We start from the raw sequence: 20295 nt of genomic DNA, 5'->3' as shown, positions 1-20295 counted from the left end.
TACCTGGGCACTAAACCCAGGTCTTCATGCTTAAATAGCAAGCACTTCACCGACTTAGCCATCTCCCTAGCCCTGCTGTTTTTGACACAAGGTCTTGTTTAGCCCAGGCCGGCCCTGAACTCCATCTGCAGCTAAGGATGACCTTGAATTCCCCATCATCCTATCTCCATTTCCCCAGTGTTGGAGTTGCAGGCACACTCCACAGCACCTAGTCCAAACTGCTGGATACTGTTACATTAACATTGTCATTGACAGTAGGAATTTCTGCTAGTGTTTCTCCTGGGGGGCTAAACTTCTTTTTAAAAACTTTGGTGTTTGAGTTGGAAAAATTTTAATAGACCTACAATTATAATGTGGTTTGATGAATAAGCATTTGTGTATTTTTTCATTGGATGAGGGGAATGTATACAGCCATTGAAATTTTTATAGAGAGAAACAACCTACTGGAAAAGCCCCAGTAGAATGCTTAGGGTCATAAATGTCACACAGGAGCAATGTTTATGGGAGATTGTATAGATACCTTCTAATTAATAAAACCATGAAAAGAAGCAATGTTTATCCACCTTTGTGTACACTGAGGCCAGATTTTCCTCCCAGCGCTTGGCTGATAAGCGCGTGCAGGCGATCACTCACCAGACACTCACTGAATTACTGTGTTTACCAGGCACTGTGCCAGCCTCTGGAAATAGAAGCCAAATAACAGAGTCTGTTCCCTAATGGAGCTCACAGACCAACGAAGATAAAGAAAGTATCATTCTTGGGAACTCTGTGGTAATACAGACATGTTTCTTGTGGGAAAGAGCGAACTTCTGCCTAGATATGATGTGGCTGGCTGAGAGGCCAAAAGCCAAGGGAGTGACTTATGAAAAAGTTGTTCCGTGTGAAGCCAGTTCTCTGACAACGTGAACTGACAGGTTTTTTTTTCCCTCCAAATAGGAAAGGAATCCTATTGAAACCCGCCGTCAGGTTCACATGTGTGACTTCTGTAGCACCGTGCTGCAGTCGCAGCTACTCAGCAGGTTGAGGCAGAGGGTTACTTGGTCCACATGAGTCCTTGTTTATAAAAATGAGGGGTGGGGTGAGCCGAGGGCGGTGAGATGGATCAGTCCGGAGAGAGAGGCAGACCTGAGTTTCAGATCACACTCCCAGGCCCCCCCCAAATAAATAAATAAATAAATAAATAAATAAATAAATAATTGTTTTGTTTTTAAAAAGAAGGGTGGGGGGCAGGGAATCCATCTGCTTGGTATTCCCTGAGAAACAGAGTGAGTCTTGGTCTAGCCTCACCCTGTACCAGAGATACCTTGTAAGGAAGAGAACTGACTGACAGGCAGAGTCCCTGCTGGGAGCATCCCTCTTTAGTGTCTCATGCTTTCCGTGGAGTAGCTTTGCAGTATCGGGCCAAAAAAAGAAGCTTTCAGCCATTTCCACAGTGAATCCCTCAGTGCTTTGCTGTAGAAATTAAAGGCCCAGTTAAGTATTTAATGTAACAAAGCCCCCCCCACCTCCCAGCCTGACTTCCTCACCCCCACCCACCCAGGCTCTCTGGCTTTGTTCCCCACTGGCGCCAATGCCAGCTCAACAGATGCTCCCTGGCTGGAAGCAGCTATCAGGGAGCCTTGTGTTCCTGGTGCCCCGTGATGGGCAGACCCAGCTGTGGAGCCGTGATAGGGCACAGTTTGCCAGGTGCCATCCCCCAGGACGTTTTGAGAGCTTGATGCTAGTAATACTTCATCTGCAGAGCTGGAGCTGGGCCCTGTCTGGGCTGTGGAGACCAACGGCTCAAACTCACACTTTTCTGAAGGCATTTCTGCGTTAGCCCCTAAGTTAACCCTCATTAAAGTGGTCACACAATAACCTTCATCAGCCACATTTGGTAAGGGGGTGAATCCAGTATCAAAGTGCTCAGGGTGGGCCAGATGTTCCGTTCCTAAGCTAAGAGGCGCCTCAGACTCTGGCTGACTGACTACAGATAGATGAACTGAGTCACTCTCCTGCATTTAGTGAGCGCTTACCTCGTAACTTGTATTCATGAAAAAACATAGACCGTTTACGGAGCTTCTAGTTATTGGAAATTCTACGATGAGTTTATGAAATGCTATCCTTTGGGATAGTTCATCAAAGAACTTTAGTTCTTTTTTCTATATGATCCTTTGGCCACAAAGCTGAACATTGATATGAATGGCCTTGTCCGTGCGAGGAAGAAGGAATCTTAATGATGCTTTTATTTGACCCAACTTAGCCATCAAGGACAATGAACAAAGAACATTGGCTCAGCAAAGAACCGAAGAACTAATAGAAAAGAGTTGGGTGGTGGTGGCGCACACCTTTAGTCCCAGGACTTGGAAGGCAGAGGCAGGTGGATCTCTGAATTCAAGACCAGCCTGGTCTACAGAGTGAGTTCTGGGACATCAAGGGCTACACAGAGAAACCTTGTATCAAAACAACAACAACCTAAATAAATAATAGAAAAGAAATACAGTATTGTGGGTTTTTTTTTTCCCTACAGAATTTAGCCCTGTTATAGCTTATCCTGGCTTTTGTATCTGAGGAACTTCTTATAGCTGCCCTTCCACCTTCTGCTGCTGGGGGGTCTCAGTTCTAAACAGGAAGCTGGTATCGCTATTAAACTAATTTTCTTCTGTGTGCCTGTCAGTGTTCTTCTGCACTGTCTCTGGCCTGTCAGAAAAACTTGCTGCTCTCCGGGTGGCCCACAGGGAGTCACAGACCACTCTGACATTTCACACTAGGAACCGTGGGTCCCATGAAGTTCCCTGGTAGAAATTACTCCCTGCTCTGGCAGCTCTAACCAAACAAATCCTGTGCAGAAACAGTCTTTGATCTCCATCCCCAGCAGGGCGGGCGGGGTGGAGGGCGGAGGGGAGGAAGGGTGGATCCTAAAGAAAAACAGAAGGAAAGTTACATTTGGCAGCAAGATGGCTTCCAAGGTCAAGGGCCCCTGCCCAGATGAAGATGTGGATAGAACTGTGTACACTGCAAGTTTAGACTCAGATTAGAGGGTACATGGAGGAAGGTGATGGAGATGGGGATTGATGGGCCTTCTGAGACTCAAATTGTGCTTAGACAGCAGAGACCACTGCTGTCTCTGTTTCTCCTTCCTCTGAGGCCTGACTTGGAGCTAGCATCAAAACTCTCTCTCTCTAGAATTATCCATACACTGACATCTTTTAAAAAATGAGCCGGGCGTGGTGGCGCACGCCTTTAATCCCAGCACTCGGGAGGCAGAGGCAGGCGGATTTCTTTCTGAGTTCGAGGCCAGCCTGGTCTACAAAGTGAGTGCCAGGACAGCCAGGGCTACACAGAGAAACCCTGTCTCGAAAAAACCAAAAAAAAAAAAAAATCTATTTTTATGTTTATGTTTTGTCTGCATATATAATATATACCATAACATATGTAATATATGTTACATATGTGTACCCCATAAGTGCCTAGTGCTGGGGAGACTAGAAGTGGGCATCAGACCCCTTGGAACTGGAGTTACAGCTGGTTGGGAGCCGACACATAGGAGCTGGAAACCAAGCCAGGGTCCTCTGTGAGAGCAGCAAGTGTCCTTAGGCTGCAATCTCTATCTCCAGCCCTGAACACTGACATCTTTAGAGCTACTCCTAACAAGTTAAAAACTGAAACTCAAGAGAAAGTCAGGTTCTGTCCTGTCGTGGACTCAAGACGTACCAGCTGCCTGGTTTGCCCTTCTCTTCTTTGTCAAGCTCTGACTGCAGGTGCCATAAACCCAACGTGAACAAGAAGAGCTAGCAAGTGGAGTTCACTGACTCACACTCCTAGGAAAATCTGAAAAATTAAACCAGTGAGAGGGCAAGGCCACTGCTGTATTTCAGACTTGAGAAAAAACTAAAGCTCAAACGCTGGGTGCCGGGCCAGGCTCCTCAGCACGGCCCTTTCTCCATGGTGGCTTCGTTCCTTCTACCTCAGCTTTTCATTAGTAAATGGACAGCCTGCTGATCACAACACTTGAACGAGCACACGTGTGTGTGTGTGTGTGTGTGTGTGTGTGTGTGTGTGCAGGTTACTGGACAACTTCAGGTGACATTCCTCAGGTGCCTTCCACCTTTTTAAAATAACTTTCCTTACCAGCCTGGAATTTGCCAGGTAGCCTAGCCTACCAGGCCAGGGAACTACTAGGGACGTACCTGGTCCATCTCGTTTTAGTGCCTCTGGGATTACAGGCTTGTGCCACCATGCCCTAGTTCCGGGAGATCTGACACCCACCCTCTTTTGGACTTTGTGGGCACTTCCTCTGTCTCAGTGTCTCTGTGTATGTGTCTCTTTTTGTCTACACACACACACACACACATACACACACACTTAAAATGTATCCTTTTAGTTCTTGAAGAAACCAAGTGCAAGGGGGAGGTAGGTAAATTAGATGGGAGGTTTAGGGGGGAAGAAAAAGAGAATGAATGGTCTAGGCTCTGAACCCCACACCCAGGTTCTAACCGGAGAAAACATTGCTTTAAAAAACAAACAAACAAACAAACAAACAAAAAACCTGGGGCTGAAGCGATGGCTCATGGTTGAGGGCACTGGGTGCTCTTCCAGAGGCCTCAGGTTTGATTCCCAGCACCCATAAGATGGCTCACAACCATCTGTAACTCTAATTCCAGGGGACCCAACACCTTATTCTGGCTTCTGCAGTTACCAGACACTTACGTTGGACACAGATACACATGCAGGCAAAACACTCACACTCATAAAAAGCTATGCGTAACTAAACTGAAAATCTGGACTTGCAAGATGGCCTACAGCCACATGGTAGGAGAGAACAGACTCCTCCAAGGTGTCCTCTGACATCCACATACAAGCTCTGGCATTTCACACACCATAACTTCCCTACACACACCTATCCAAGGACAGTATGTAAAGATAATACAAGTGGTTTTTAAAACTCTTGGCTTTGGGGAGCTGAGGGTGTAGCTCAGGGGTAGACTGTTGGTTAAGTATGTTGAGACCCAGGACTTAACACTCGGCAATGCAAAACAAACATCTATCTTTATAAAAGTTACATATTTTTTTGGAGACAGGGTTTCTCTTTATAACCCTGCCTGTCCTGGAACTTATTATGTCGACCAGGCTGGCCTCGAACTCACAAGAGATCTGTCTGCCTCTGCCTCCCAGGTGCTGGGATTAAAGGTGTGTGCCACTACTACTCAGCTATAAATTACAATTTATTAAATACTGTAGTACAAAAGAAGGGAGGGGGGAAGAAAACAAAGAGGCTGCAGGAGTTGCACATGACAGCCTCGTGCAAAAAGCATATCGTGTTCTTTCTGGTGTGGGGGGAGGGGTCTGACCTGTTATTGTTAAAGCCAAGCAGCTGAGCCAAGCAGTGCTGGACCCACAGCACAGCCCCTTCGAAGACAAGCATCTTGGTGGGGAAGTGGGTGCTGTGCTGCTCCCCAAAAGTGTGACTTTGCCTTTTCTTTTTTAAAGATTTATTTATTTTTATTAAAGTACACTGTAGCTGTTTTCAGACACACCAGAAGAGGGCATCCGATCGCTCTCATTACAGATGGTTGTGAGCCACTGTGTGGTTGCTGGGACTTGAACTCAGGACCTCCAGAAGAGCAGTCAGTGCTTTTAACCACTGAGCCAACTCTCTAGCTCTCTCTCTGGCCCCACTTGCCCCACCCCCACCCTCGCTCACTCTGGCGACTTTCCTTTAAGTAGGGGTTTTTAAGAGCCCGAAGCAGGCACTTGGTAGCAAAGAAACAAAGTCTTTCTTGCCCTTTAAGTGAGAAGTGCAGATACCTCAAGGCCTCAGGGAGACTAGACCCCCAGTTTAGAGGCTGACCTCCACCAAGTTATATGGAAAGGGTGGAGCTGAGACCTGGAGCAGAGCTATCTGACCCTTCGCCTGGGGTAGGTATTGCCCCATGCAGCTGTGAAGCTCGAATATGCTGGTTAGATTCCACTTGGCTGGCTTAAACCAGCATGATTTGTGGTAGACATCCTAAGGCTTGATTAGCCATTTTTTAATATGAATCTGGGCATAATACAAAACAGCCCCAATATCTTATTGTCTCCTCCTCCCTCCTTGGGAGAACTTCTGGCTCCATCCTAATGATGATCTAGACTCCCAGTTCCTGCCCTGCCCTTCTGCTCCGACTAAAATCTCCACACCACTTCATCAGGACCACATCTGGAACTTACTCCATCATGTTACCTGCACATGAGAAACAAAACAACAGCAACAAAAAAGCCTTTTTCCCTTTTTAGAGAGAGAGAGGAAGGGACTCAGCTCTGTCACCCAGGCTGGCCTCAAGTTCACTGTGTAGCCCAGGCTAATCTTAAACAGTCCTCCTGCCTCAGCCTTCCGAGTGCAGTGGTTACAGGTGTGTACTCTCGCACTGACTCTACACCTGGCGTCTTGGACCCCGACCCTGTGCTCAAACCCAGTTTCCACCTCTCATTTTATTAAACGTAACACTTGCAGCCCATCAGCCCCTCCTCTCCTCATGTTCTCCATCCTTTCACTCTACCTGCTGCTTTCACTGTCTCTCCCTGGCTGGGACCCCATGACCAGTGACTTCATCTCCAGCCCCTTTTGCTTTAGTGATGCTGGTGATCCCTGCCTACCTCCACCTCTCCACGAGCCTGTGCTTGGTTCCCTCCGTGGACGGTCCAGGCTTGATGAGCTGTTCTAGAGCAAGTTGCTTCACCTCGCCATGTAACTTACTTGTAGCATTGTGCTCTCTGTCCCTGCCTGGCACTTGGTGCTGGAAGAGGACGTTAAGGGTCTTTCTTGATCACACACTGTCTTGTATATTGAGGCAGCCCCTTGGACCAGCCCTTTTTGGCTAGTGTGTCTAGTTGGCTTACTCTTGGGAATCCCCCTTGCCACCTCCTGCACTGGCTGTCACACTCACCCAGCTTTTAGGTGGTCTAGGGTTCTGAACTCCTTTCTCTATGCTTGTGTAGTAAGCTGAGATGTCATGGGTGTGCATGGGTGTGCATGCCATGACACGTGTGGTAGTCACAAGGCACCTCTGTGGCACTGATTCTTCCTTTCCACCTTCACAGGAGCTCTGGGGATTGAAATCAGCTCAGCAAGTGCCTTTACCTGCTGAACTGCGTTCACCTCACTAGCCTAACAGTGACAAGCCCCGGGTTTCTTTGAGGTGGTAGAAATGATATATTGTCTGGAGAAAGATGGACTGGATTTACCTGGTTTGATTACCCGGTGGTGGTGTGATCTTGAGCATGTTGCCCCATATAACAGTGATCCTAATGAGTGGATCCTGTCATAGTTTGCTCTCTCGCACTGTAATAAAACACCACGGCTAAAAGCAGTGCTGGGGAGAAGAGGGTTTATGTAGCTTATACCTCAGTCTAAATCATCCAGGGAAGTCAAGAGCTGAAGCAGCAGCCATGGAGGAGCGCTGCCTGATAGCATGCCACCCATGGCTCACCAGCCTGCTTTCTTCTCCCATCCAGGACCACGGTCCTGCCTGGGCTGCATCACCACAGTGGCCTGGGCCCTTCCACATCAGCCATGAGTCAAGAAAGCGCTGTGCAGATTCGCCTACAGGCAATTTGATGAAGATGTTTTTTTCTCCATTGATGGTCTCCTCCCAGATACCAAGTTGAGGGGGGGAAACAACCCCAAGGGGCACTGATGGCTGAAGGTGATAATGCACATTCCCTCTCTCTCTGACTCTCAGGTGCCCTCACTTCCCAATCCTTTTCACACCAGATAACTTCTCACAGTTCGCTTCGCTCACTCTATGAGCTTTGGAACACAGGATGTGGAATAAGCACTGAATTCAAGCCTCTGTTCTGCGGCTGGCCAGTGCCATGGCTGTAGCTGTACTGTTGTTACTCCGGACCTCGGCTCTCACATCCGTCCAATAGGAGTGATGGTTCCTTGCGGGATCAGTGTGTGTGAGGTGGTGAATACATGAATGTCTGTGGTCAAGTATTTACCGCAGCACCTGGCATGTAGCGAGTGCTCAGCGGAAGGTAGTCCTTTGCACGGTTACGATTCCACTTGTAGACATGCGTAGGTACTTCTTAATGTGTGTCTTCAACGCAGCCCCCCATGTCCTGTGCTCTGAATACATATTTTGTCAGCTGGCTGGAGGACATCCCCACCCTGGCGTCCTATAAACAGTTCAGACTGTGCCCGGAACTTACTTGCTTGCTTTGCTCGCTGCTCGTTCTCCATGTCACCCCCATCCCTGACAGTGCTGCCGGCCAGCCAGTCCTCAGGCGCTGCTGTCTGGGTCCTTCCTTTCCTTTCGTATGATTTTTCTTACCAAAAACCTACAACCTGAATCTCGTCATGAGAAAACCAGAAAAAATAATTAAAGGTCTATGAGGTGGCACAGTGCTTGCCGCTGAGCCTGATGGCTTCTGTTTCATCCCCAGGACCCACATTGGTCTTTTTTTAAAAAAAGGAATTCAAAGGAAGTCCGCAGATCCTGTCAATGGCAGTTTTGTATTTTGATCATTGTGCTGTGGTTCTCTGGTGGTAACCTGGGCAGGAGTACAGATGGGCAGTTGGTATAGTTAACTTTTTTTGGTTTTTAAGACAGGATGTATGACCAGGCTAGCCTCAACCTTGCTGTGTAGCTAATGGCCTTAAACAGCTGATCTTCCTGCCCAAAGGGGATTACAGGCAAATCATCACCACACCCACTTGATGTAGAAGTGCGGATTGAACCTCTGCATGGTAGGCAAACTGACTACCTATGAAACCATATCCCCAGCCCACATTTACCTTCTCATAAGCCAGAAATTATTTCACAATGAAAAGTTATTAAAATTTTAAAAATTATCCTTAGGGATTTTGAATGACCCATCAGTGTGAACAAATGGTGTGGTCTGGTGGGAATAAGGGAAGAAGGAAAGACAGAAGAGAGGAGATAAAAAACAGAGAAATGAGTGAGTGAGCTTCACGTGTCCTTTATACACCATGCTTTGTAGCAGGTGTAGTGTCAGGATCTTAGAGATCTTTAGGCCAGAAACATAAGAATCCCGAAAACTGCAGAGACACTCGGGCACTGAGCTACAGCCCTTCCTTGTCTTGCCATGCATCTGGAGAGAGCAGTGTTTGTCACAAACTTGCTGTTTGTTACACTCAAATGCGCATATAGACATCAGGGGATCCCATTAAAATGCAAGTTCTGGTAGAGCTGGGAGATACCAAGACACTGCTTTTCCAATGGATTCCCTCGGGATGCTGTTATGGCTTGTCTGAACCACACTGAGGCACTTAGTGCCGAGGAATAGTGCATCAGGGACCCAGGCATCACCTGTGGGAGGGGTGCTTTAGACTAAAGAGCATCCTCCGAGGTTCACCAGAGTCACTTACAGCTCAGAAAGGCATTAATTTAAGAGTGGGAAGAACTCCAACTTTGCCCTGGGCATTATATTTGAATCTCATATTCATGTTTCCCTATCTGGGTGGCCTTGAATGGGTCATCTCACCTTATTCCGAGTCTCAGTTTTTAGTCTGCATTGTAGATAGAACATTTAAATCAAGCAGGATAACATGAGAGAAAGGTGAGTCTAAGGGAACTAGCATAGCTTTTGATCCAGAATAGACTTCCTGAAAAGTGGCAGCTCTATACTGTTCATGCTGCGGATCCCCGCTTGTTGGAAGACCCCAGCTGGGGCTCACGAGAAGTTGTTTGGAACCCCTGATCAGTTTTGCATCCAAGATAATTCGCTTCTTTGCAGCCAAGACAAGGCTATGGTTACTTAAGAAGAAATCATCTTGCTCTATTGAAAAATCACCTGTCCCTCCCTGTACAATGGGCTTCTGCAGTAACTTAAGTATGGGTCTGATGAAACCGGCAAATGCTTCTCTCAGGAAGCAAATATTTGTGAGCACTAGGTGCTCTAAGAGGCAAATTACTGTGAACTGTTGTGACTCCCCGCAGAGATCATATTTCACACCTTAGGACCATTGAGTTCACACCTTGCCTGCTTTGCTCCTTAACCTCTTAGCCTTCGGGCTGGACTAATGCTGTCTCAGCAACCTGTGCAAACCCTTACAGGACATGCCTCTTTTAGCAAGTGGGTATGTGTGCAGATGTGTGTGTGTGTGTGTGTGTGCGCGCGTGCGCACAGGTGTGTGAGCATGTGTGTGCTCTGGTGTGCAGGGATTGTGTATATATACAGATGTGTATGCAGGTGTTGTGGGTATGTACAGATGTGTATGCAGGTGTTGTTTGTGTGTATAGGTGTGTGTGTGTGTGTGTGTGTGTGTGTGCAGGTATGTGTGTCTAGGTGTGTGTGTGTGTGTGTGTGTGTGTGTGTGTGTGTAGGCAGGTATGTGTGTGGTCTGGACAGGTTCAGGTATGAGTGTGAAAATGTGTGTGTGCAGTTGTGTGTGTGAAGGTGTATGTATGTATAGATATGCGTGTGCAGATGTTGTATTATGTGTAGGTGTGTGTGTACAGGTATATGTGTTCAGGTATACGTGTGCAGGAGTGTGCAGGGGTGTGTGTGTAGGTGTTGTATGTATTTATAGGTATGTGTATACAGGTGTGTGTGCATGCAGGTGTGTGTGTGCGTGTTCACGAAGGTTGAATATGCAGGTATGTGTGCTTGAGAGAGAGAGAGAGAGAGAGAGAGAGAGAGTGTAGGCCAGAGGATGATGGTGGGATGCCTTCTCCAGTCACTCTCTGTTATTTTTTTCAAACAAGCTCTCTCACTAGACCTGTAGTTTTGGTAGACTGTCTGGCCAGTGAGCTCCTGTGACTTGCCTGTCTTCATGCCCAGTGCTGGGGTTGTAGGTGTGCACCACCCACTGTGCCCACTTTTTTATGTGGGTGCTCAAGATCCAAACTCAGGTTCGTATACTTGCAAACTGTGTAGAGGTCTGAGATCTTTGCTATGCCATGGCTTGCTTTCAAATTACTGGTGAACCAGTTGAATGACACACACAAGAGTCCTCATTGAGTCTGAGGTATGTGAGAGGTCAGGGAAGGTTTTCTTTAAAAAGTAGTGCTTGAGTTGAGACTTGAAAAAGCATCAACAGGCAGAGGGATGTACAGTGGTGAGAAAGTGTGGTGCATTCTGGGAACTGTGTGTGGTCTGGACAGGCTGAGAGGGTGATCCCAGATGCCCCAAGGTCTATTCCTGTTGCACAGCCCGAGTACCTTGGAAAGCAAACCAGACAGGCCTACTGTAGGGCAGCTGAGAAATGGGACTTATCCTCAGGATAATGGGAGACCGGGGAAGAATCTTAAGCAGGAATGCTTAGAGGGTGAGTTAAGAGTGGCCGGTATTATATACAGAGAAGTTTAGCCAGTGTGGTGGCATAGCCCCGTAATTCAAGTACTTGGAAGGCAGACAGAGGATCTCTAAAATTTCTAGGCCCATTAGGAGTTTTACCACCTAGGTGTTACTCTTAATGCCCTGTCTGCTCTTACCTTCTTTCCCTTAAACCAGAGCATTCACTGCAGAGGTGCCCTCGGCCTGGCTGCCTCAGGCAGTCCCTTGGAACATTATGTATCGGCTGCTTTCTGGGCATGGATGTCTGATTCATGTTCTGCAATGAGTAGATGGCAAGGGGCCTGTTCTGTCACTTCTATCAATGTTATCCATAAAGTAGAAATAATACCGGCTTTATGATGATTTTGGTTTTTATTTTTTGTTTACACACACACAAACACACACATACACTTTGGGGGGGGGGCGGGGAATCAAATTAGATGATGCTGATAACAATAATAATGACCAGGATTGGCAAGATGTCTCAGTGGGCAAGGGTGCTTACTGGCAAGTCTAGCATCCTAAGTTCTATCCCCAAGCCCCACAGGGTGGAAGTAGAACACCGACTCTTACTAGCCATCTTCTGACAGCCACACTTGCATCTCATAATGTGCACAAGCACACGCACACACACAGAGAGACACACACAGAGACACAGAGAGAGAGAGAATGTAAAAACAATCAACCCTTTGATAAGCATCAATTTTGTGTCAGAACACGAGAATTAGTAATCAAATTAGAATACCAGAAACAGGACTGTAGCTATTGCTCAAGTATAGATCACTTGGCCAACACATACCAGGCCTTAGGTTCAATCCCTTGTACCACAAAAACAGAACACACCACCAGAAATGGTGTTTGGTTCGTGGCAGGTTCTCAGGAAATGTTAGATTCCTCCTCCCAGTTCCTGCTGGCCACTGCAGGTCCTGTAGTGTCAGTAGCCGATGGAGCTTCGCCTTATTGCTGTCTCCCAATGACGATGTCCAAAAACCAGCAGAGAAACTAAAGAAGATTTAATTTGAGCCCCAGAAAGCAGCCAGTAATAATTTCCTTTTCACCAAGGAAGTGCTTGAGACTTAGAAATTAACTGTATTTTAACCAAATTATAATTTAATATAATTGGCCCTTGAACTTAATTTTTAGTTTTAAGATCTTGGGCTCTTACAGAAATAAAACAGCCGGGCGTGGTGGTGCACGCCTTTAATCCCAGCACTCGGGAGGCAGAGGCAGGTGGATTTCTGAGTTCGAGGCCAGCCTGGTCTACAAAGTGAGTTCCAGGACAGCCGGGGCTACACAGAGAAACCCTGTCTCGAAAAACCAAAAAAAAAAAAAAAAAAAAAAAAAAAGAAATAAGACATTTGCCACCCGTACTGTGATATTGTTCCTGTGTGCTTGAGATTTCAACACATAAACGTCCAGAGTTCAAGTTCTGTTAAATGGAAAAATGGAATGTTCAGGGTTGTGTCGGCTTGGGAAATGTTTCTAAGATGTTCCAACCTGGAAGGCTCATGGGTTCCTAGTAGTACAGCGTCCCAGCCTTGTATGAAACAAAGGAAAACTCCCCTCTGTCCTCAGAGCTCCTGTTCACTTTATGGTTCCCCTTTTCTTCTTTTGTACCAGTCTTACGTAATCAGATCCTCTTTGTCAATATAAAACACAGATGAGCACTAACTCTAGCAATCCTAGGATTATAATCTCAGGAGGGTGGATCTTGCACTGAGTATGGGATGACCAACCCTTCATCATCCTGAGGAAAGCGACTGTGAGAGACAGAGCTGTGCTTGGGACCTGTCATGTCTGGTTCCACAAGATCAGTTAGTAGGAGTGTCAGGGGCCATTGCATAAAGTCCATGAGGAACTGGGGTGGGATGCCAGCAGCAGTGACTGAGCCTGAATCCTGGCCAGGGACCTGGACTCAGCCTCGATATGCAGAGCACAGGAGGTGGGAGTGACAACCTGGGAACACTGGTCTCTGTCTGTGTCTGCAGTGTTGAACAAGTCAGAGGTCAGCTTATCCCTGCATGTGAACCTAAAGCTAGGGATTTTGGAACGTGCTGTGGGCCTGATACGATATCTTCAGACCTTTCTCTGCTCTCCGATAGAGATTTCACCCTGTCCCTCACTGTCTCGAGCTGCCTTACAGGGACAGGCTAGGGGATAAGACTGATATGCCATTCTTTCCCTTATCTCTACCTTTTATTTTCCAGCAACAGCTACAGGCCTACGTGGCCTGGGTGAATGCCCAGCTGAAGAAGAGGCCATCCGTGAAGCCTGTGCAGGACCTGCGACAGGATCTCCGAGATGGGGTGATCCTGGCCTATCTCATCGAGATTGTTGGTCAGTTGGCCTTGGACTCTGATGCTAGTGTAGACGAGAGAACTGACTTCTTTCTTCTCCATTCGCCCTTCAAAGCAGGTTGTTCCTTCTTTAGAATGCATGGCAACAGCGTCGGGAAAAACCTAAAAGTACTTGCCCCGGTTAATCTATGTGTTGGTCAATAAATGCTGTGTGCCAGGCGCTGTATTGTATGGGAAGATGTTAACTGTGCCAGTGCCCTCAGAGGTTCCTAGTCTAATTGAAAAGACTGGAGAGTGAGGTCTGTTTTATTACTGTCCTTAGTATTCTGTTGGAGGGAGGCAGAGGAGGATACATAGAAGAGATGCCCTCCTTAGTCCTCGGGCTCAGGAATGGCAGAGCAGAATAATTAGTGTCTGAATAGGGAAGGACAACTTCTGGAAGAACTGCTGTCTGAATTAAAAGACAGAAGTGGGAGGGCTAGAGAGATGGCTCAGCCATTGAGAACCCAGGCTGCTCTAGCAGAGGACCTGGGTTCAATTCCTAGCACCCATGTGGCAACCGACAACCAGTCCCAGGGGAACCCACACGTTTTTCTGCACAATATACATGCAGGCAAAACACTCATACACACACACACACACACACACACACACACACACACACACACGGGGGAGGGGGGCGGCAGGAGGAGAAACAACAGGGAGTAGCATTCCAGCCAAAAGAGAAAATGTCACCAGCAAAAGGACTGGCCTCCATGACATTCAGACCCATGCGTTGAAGGATGGGTCTTCACTTTGGGGGCTGTTCTTCTTAGACTCTATAGCATTATGCCCATGATGTTTGTCCATAGCTTGCTATGATTTCTCTCCCCTAACTAACAATTAGCCATGATATAGACTGATCTTTTAAAGAGGATGATACCCTGTATTTTGCTTTTATGGTTCCACAAACCCTAGTCGGATGCACATAATAAGTTCTCCAACAGTTATTGGTCAGTTGATGTTGCTTAGTGTCCCCAGAGGTCTGTGGTGTGGAGGGAGCTGCTTTCGACAGGCAGCCTATCTGTGAATACTTTCTTGTATTCATGAAGCAGTAGTAACCATGGCTGCTAGGATGGAATGCTTTCTATCTTGTGTGAATTTATTTGGCCATCATACCCTTATCAAATAGATATTATTGTTCCTGTTTTCAGGAAACAAAAGGAAAAATCTATAAAAATAAATAAGGACTTAAGTATGTGTCAAAGAAAAATAGCCAAGTCTGCGATTTTGATTTATTTGTAATGTGAGTTTGAGTTCAGGCTGAGTATCCCTCACTCAGAATTCTTGGACCAAAAGTGCTTCAGATTGTGGATTGTTAGAAATAAAAAAATGAGTTGAGCATTTACCCAGCTAAGTACTGTGGGAAACCCAGATGCCCCCAAATCAGGAATTTTTTTTTTTTTGCCACAGTATAATACTTAAAATACATCAGAATTTTAGGCTGGAGATGGCTCAGCAGTAAAGATCTCTGGCTGTTCTTCCAGAGGCCCAGGGTTTGAGTCCCATGGTCCTCTGGTTCCTGGGACTTGGATGCCCTCTTCTGGCCTCCCTGGGCACTGAGCATGCATGGACAGACATATACCCATGTACATAAAATAATAAGAATATTCATATTTTGGGGTGTTTGTGAGTTCAAAGTTGTAGATTATGAATGATAATATATATACTATTTTACTGATGATTTACAAGGCTCAGCAACTTCACAAGTTCACATAACTTTAAGTATCCAGGTAGAGGTGCAAACCTAGGTCTGTTTTAATTCAGAGTCCTAGCTGGAAAGAAGTGCAGTCGCCTGCACTTGTACATGCACACGCACACACGCACACACACACACATACACACACACATAACTAAAAATAAAAATGAAAAAAAAAAAGAATCCCAAAGTCCATCTTAAGCATCTTCCCTCTTTCCTTTACTTAGAGAGGATTTATCTGAGGACTGGCAGGAAATGTAGGCACAAAAGGATTAAGATCAAAAGCTCTTCTACCTGAGCTTCTTTAATAGATGCTGTGTTGATGTAAACTTGCATCGTTTTGGTGACAGAAGCAGCTAAAAGACAGAAGGGTTTATTTACTCTGGCTCACAGAGTGAAGAGAAGTCCTGCGTAAGGGGGAGGAGTGGTGACGGCCTTTGAGGCAGCTGGGTCAGGTTGCAGCCACATCCAGAGGGGAGAACAGTGAATGCTGGGCTCAGCTCATTCTCTTCCCCAGGGCCCAAGCCCAGGGGATGGTTCTGCCTGTTTAGGGGATTCTTTCCACCTCAGTTAACTTAATTAAGAAATCCTCTCCCAGACATGGCCAGAGAGGCTGATCTAATGTAAATAGTTCCTCAGCGGAGAGACTTGTCTCCTACGTGATTTTCTATATCCTGTCACATTGATAGATAATCAATGTTAGCCACCACAGGTACCCATCCTCCATCCTGGCAGCCAGGGTTATTTCCAGAGGTATCCCATGAATATGGAAGCAGTGTCAGCATGTGTTTTTATTTTCCCAAGATCCAGGTTTTTAACCAGCCTGAAATAACTGCAACAGGGCTGAGGAGACCGTTCAGTTATGGTTCACGTGTAAGCATGAGGTTTAGACATCACCATGGACTCATGTTTAAAAAGCCATGCATGGTCACAAGAGTACCTATAACTCCAGCACTTGGGGGTGGAGGCAGAGGATCGGGGTGCTTGCTGACTGCCACCCTAGTCCAGGTAAACAAGACCCCCAAATCTGTCTCAAGGGAATGAGGACTATAGTGAAGAGCAAGAGAGCAGCTTCGTCCATATGCACAGCCATGCACACCTGTGTGTGCACACTGGACATGCCTCATGTACACACACATACACATAAAACACGAGAAAACCTCACGTTCTCTCTCCAGTTTTGTGTCTAGCCTTTCGCTCTTTCCTGAGTTTTAAACACGGCCATGGCCTCCTGTCCTCCAGTGTTGTTCAAATGTCTTAGCTACAGCCAATCAGCACTTTTTTTTTTTTTTGGTTTTTCGAGACAGGGTTTTTCTGTGTAGTCCTGGCTGTCCTGGAACTCACTCTGTAGACCAGGCTGGCCTCGAACTCAGAAATCCTCCTGCCTCTGCCTCCCAAGTGCTGGGATTACAGGCGTGCGCCACCACTGCCCAGCTTCAATAAGCACGTTTTATTTCCTCACCCATCCCATGCTTCTTATTTCCTTACCCTCCCTGCCCACCTGCACATTCTATCTTTGTCCAGGAGTGCCTCGTGTTGCTGGTCTCTCACTTGTCAAGCAGAGCATTTAGAAGGCTTTCCCCGGGATCGTCCCCCATCCTGTATCACAGCCAGTTCTTAACATATGCCATCCACTTTGTATTCAAAATATGCTCAGCATCTGATACCTGGCCAGCCGCTCTCTACCATTTAAACCCCAACCATCCTTACGTCTTGCCTTGACTGTGTTGACTATTGTTCCCAATAGTGTCTCTGCTTCATTCCCTTTATGACCCCCCTATCTATACACAGTCAGCTTTAGAAAACCCAAACTAGATAGTGTCACTACCCTGGCTGGAAGCCCGAGATGGCTTTCCATTACCCTTAGAAGAAAACTCAGGGTTGTCCCTGTGGCCCACAAAGCCCTGAGTGACAAGCCTTGCTTATGTCTGTGGCCTTTTCTGGGTCTTGGCTCTGATAACTCTACTCTAGTCACATTCAGTCTTTTCTTTTTCATATGAGACAGAGTCGCCTGTAGCCCAGGCTGGCCTAGAACTTGCTGTGTAGCCATGGCTGACTTTGATTAACCTGCCAAAGTCATGGGTGTGTCCTTCATGTCTAGCCAGACATATTGTCTTTTTGCCTCTCAGACAGTCTGAGCTCATCCCATTTTGGGGTTCACCTGTATGGCTCATCAGCCTGGCATGTGCCCTTCTTAAATAGAAACATGTCTTACTCAGACTTTGCAAAGCCATATGATCAGAAAGGTCATGACTGCTATTTTTTTCTCAGTCTTTATTTTTCCCCAAAATTATATTAAACATTGACTTGCTACATTGCATATATATAACAGGAAGAGACTCTGTTTACCTTATTCCCTGCTTTCTATAGTGCCCAGAACAGTGTTTGGCACACAGTGGGTACTTGTGAATATTTAGTGTATTAATGTACACTGATAACCTCACTATGGGCTTCCATTTGAAAGACTGAAGTGTTCTGAAAGTCTTTCATTTTTCTCTTCTCCAACCACTTCAGGTCTTACCTCACTTATTTATTAATAGAGAACTTGAGTGTTTGCACCCTCAGCCTTGTGCCTGGCTCTCTGTAACGGTGATAATGTTCTTCCTTCTGATGTATGTGTTGTTGTTGTTGTTGTTCTTCTCCTCACAGCAGGAGAAAAGCTGACTGGAGTGCAGCTGAGTCCCAGTAACCAACAAGAGATGAAGAGTAATGTGGAGAGGGTCCTTCAGTTTGTGGCTTCCAAAAAGATTCGGATGCATCAGACTTCAGCGAAAGGTCAGTTAGCACCTCATCCTGGGGAAGAAACACTGAGCATCGAGTGAAGAGCCCCCCTTGGCCACATGGCCCCGGGGCCAACAGTTCTGAGCAGACTGGAAGAGGAGTGGGCCCATGGTGTTGTATCATTTTTCTATGAAGACAGTGATGGAGTACTGAAATCCCAGGGCTGCAGAGACCTGGCTAGAGGGAGAAGCTCTCCACTAATTTGAATTGAATATAGGTCTGCTTGAATGTGTGTGGGGAAATTAATGGTATAAGAATAAATGACAAAACTGAGATATTAATTTTGGAATGTCTCATTTAAATTGTCAAGGATGAAGACAGATTGCGTTTCTTTTTGAGTTCTTTGGGTTTTATGATCAAGTACAAACCATCATAACTTACATTTTCCCATTCAATTTCCTAGAAGAAACTATCTTATTTCTTCTATTTTTCTTTCTTTCTTTTTCTTTCTTTTCTTAGATAGGGTCTTATGTACCCCAGACTGGTCTTGAAATTGCAGTGTAGCCAAGAATGACCTTGAATTTCTGACCCTCTGGCTTCCGTCTCTTCGGTGCTCAGATTACAAAACTACACCGTCACCCAGCTAGTGCTGGGGACTGAACCCAGAGCTTTGTGAATGCTAGGCAGCACTGGATCAACTGAGACACAGCTCTAGTTCCTCCCAGCCTCTCTCTCTCTCTCTCTCTCTCTCTCTCTCTCTCTCTCTCTCTCTCTCTCTCTCTCTCTCTCTCTGTGTGTGTGTGTGTGCATACATATTTTATCATATATATCACTCTTTTTTTCAAGACAGGGTCTCACTGTGTAGCCCTGGCTGGCCTGGAATTTGCTGTGTCTTAGGCTTTCCTCAAGTTAGGTGTTTCTTCTGCCTCTGTTATTTTATATTCTGGGATTAGAGATATGTACCACATTTAGCTTAAAAAGAAATTATTTTATAGCTTCTTTTTTTTTCTTTCTGTGAGACCATTCCCTGCAGACAGAAGGGGCCCTGCAGCCTTTATTTCTGTAGTCTCCTGCAGTGGCATGACCTTTGCCCACGCTGTAAGGACACACTCACGAAGGCGTCCTTAGACAGCAGAGGCCTCCTTCTTTTGATGTTTTTTCTGGTTCTGTTGAGCTCCAGCTTCTGGGTCTGTTGCCTGTAGGTTAGTTTGTTAGCATGAGGGCGGAAAGAACCCCTTCTTTCATGTTGGATAATTGGTGTTGTGTGTGTTTGAAGTTACTCAGGTGAACAATAGTGACCATTTGGAGCATCTGAAAGAAGACAGCAAATAATCCTTGTCCATTTGACGGGCTATAGATCCAAACAATGGAATTGTATTCATTTCCATGTATTAACTTTAACCAGAACTTCTCAGAATGTGTGTCCGTGTGTGTGTGTGTGTGTGTGTGTGTGTGTGTGTCTGTTCTTTCCTCTTTTTTTCTAGGGCAGCAAGCAGAGTGCAGTGATAGCTTTGATCCGGTCCCCATGTGGAGTGGGCTTGGGGATCTGGCCCAGTAAAGTGGGCTATTTTAAGGGAAGACTCTACTCACTATCTTTTACCTGAAGAGGCTCAGTATTCCCTAATTAGTCCTGCTGCCTCGGTTTCCCTCCCCCCTTAGCTTTCCTTGCCACAGCTGGAATGAGCCAAGAGTACATATCATGTGCTACCTACCACTGTGCATCCAGAAGTCACTTGGAGAAAATCTAGCACCTTTCCTATAGCTCCCCTGGTCCCATAGGACCCACCCTTTCATTCCTCCCCTTTCTCAGCGTTCTCTTCTCCTGCTGAGCTCTGGGGCTCGCGCCAAAACAAACTCTCTGGCTTTCTCCACCATAGTGCTGGACCATAGATATATAACACATGTCATATAAGTATTTAAAGGGTTTCCAAAGCCACATTATAAATAACAAGGACTGAAAATAATTTTAATAACATTTTATCTATGCCCATAACATGATCACTTTACGGTGAAGTCAATACTAAGATACTTTACATTTTATTTTACTTATTTTTATGTGTATAGAAATTCTGCCTTGCATGTATGTCTGTGCATTGTGTGTGTGCCTGGTGCTCTCAGAGGTCAGACGATGCATCCGCTCCCCTATGACTGGAGTTTCAGATGCTTGTGAGCTGCCCTGTGGGTGCTGGGAATCAAACCTGGGTCCTCTGGAAAGAGTACTCAGTAGTCTTATCCACTGAGCCATCTCTCCAGCTCCACATATTATCTTTATACTGT

The 20295-nt window shown here is 46.2% G+C and overlaps 1 protein-coding gene across 5 annotated transcripts in view; it reads left to right on the top strand.

The window, feature by feature from the left end:
• Positions 1–20295, top strand: part of Dixdc1 (DIX domain containing 1) — a 76108-nt gene that overhangs the window by 14529 nt on the left and 41284 nt on the right. For 2 of the 5 annotated variants that reach the window (XM_029481900.2, XM_029481899.2), the window contains 2 exons: positions 13470–13677; positions 17947–18072. In XM_029481900.2, the coding sequence (XP_029337760.1) occupies positions 13470–13677; positions 17947–18072 (334 nt within the window). The remainder of the gene's footprint in view (positions 1–13469; positions 13678–17946; positions 18073–20295) is intronic. The other 3 variants (XM_029481901.2, XM_021171322.3, XM_029481902.2) reach the window with 2 other exon arrangements.

Source organism: Mus caroli, unplaced genomic scaffold (assembly GCF_978045245.1).
Source record: "Mus caroli unplaced genomic scaffold, Mus_caroli_1 scaffold_11, whole genome shotgun sequence".
NCBI classification, from domain to species: Eukaryota; Metazoa; Chordata; class Mammalia; order Rodentia; family Muridae; genus Mus; species Mus caroli.
Note: the sequence above shows the minus strand (reverse complement) of the source record. Positions and strands in the feature narration are given on the sequence as shown.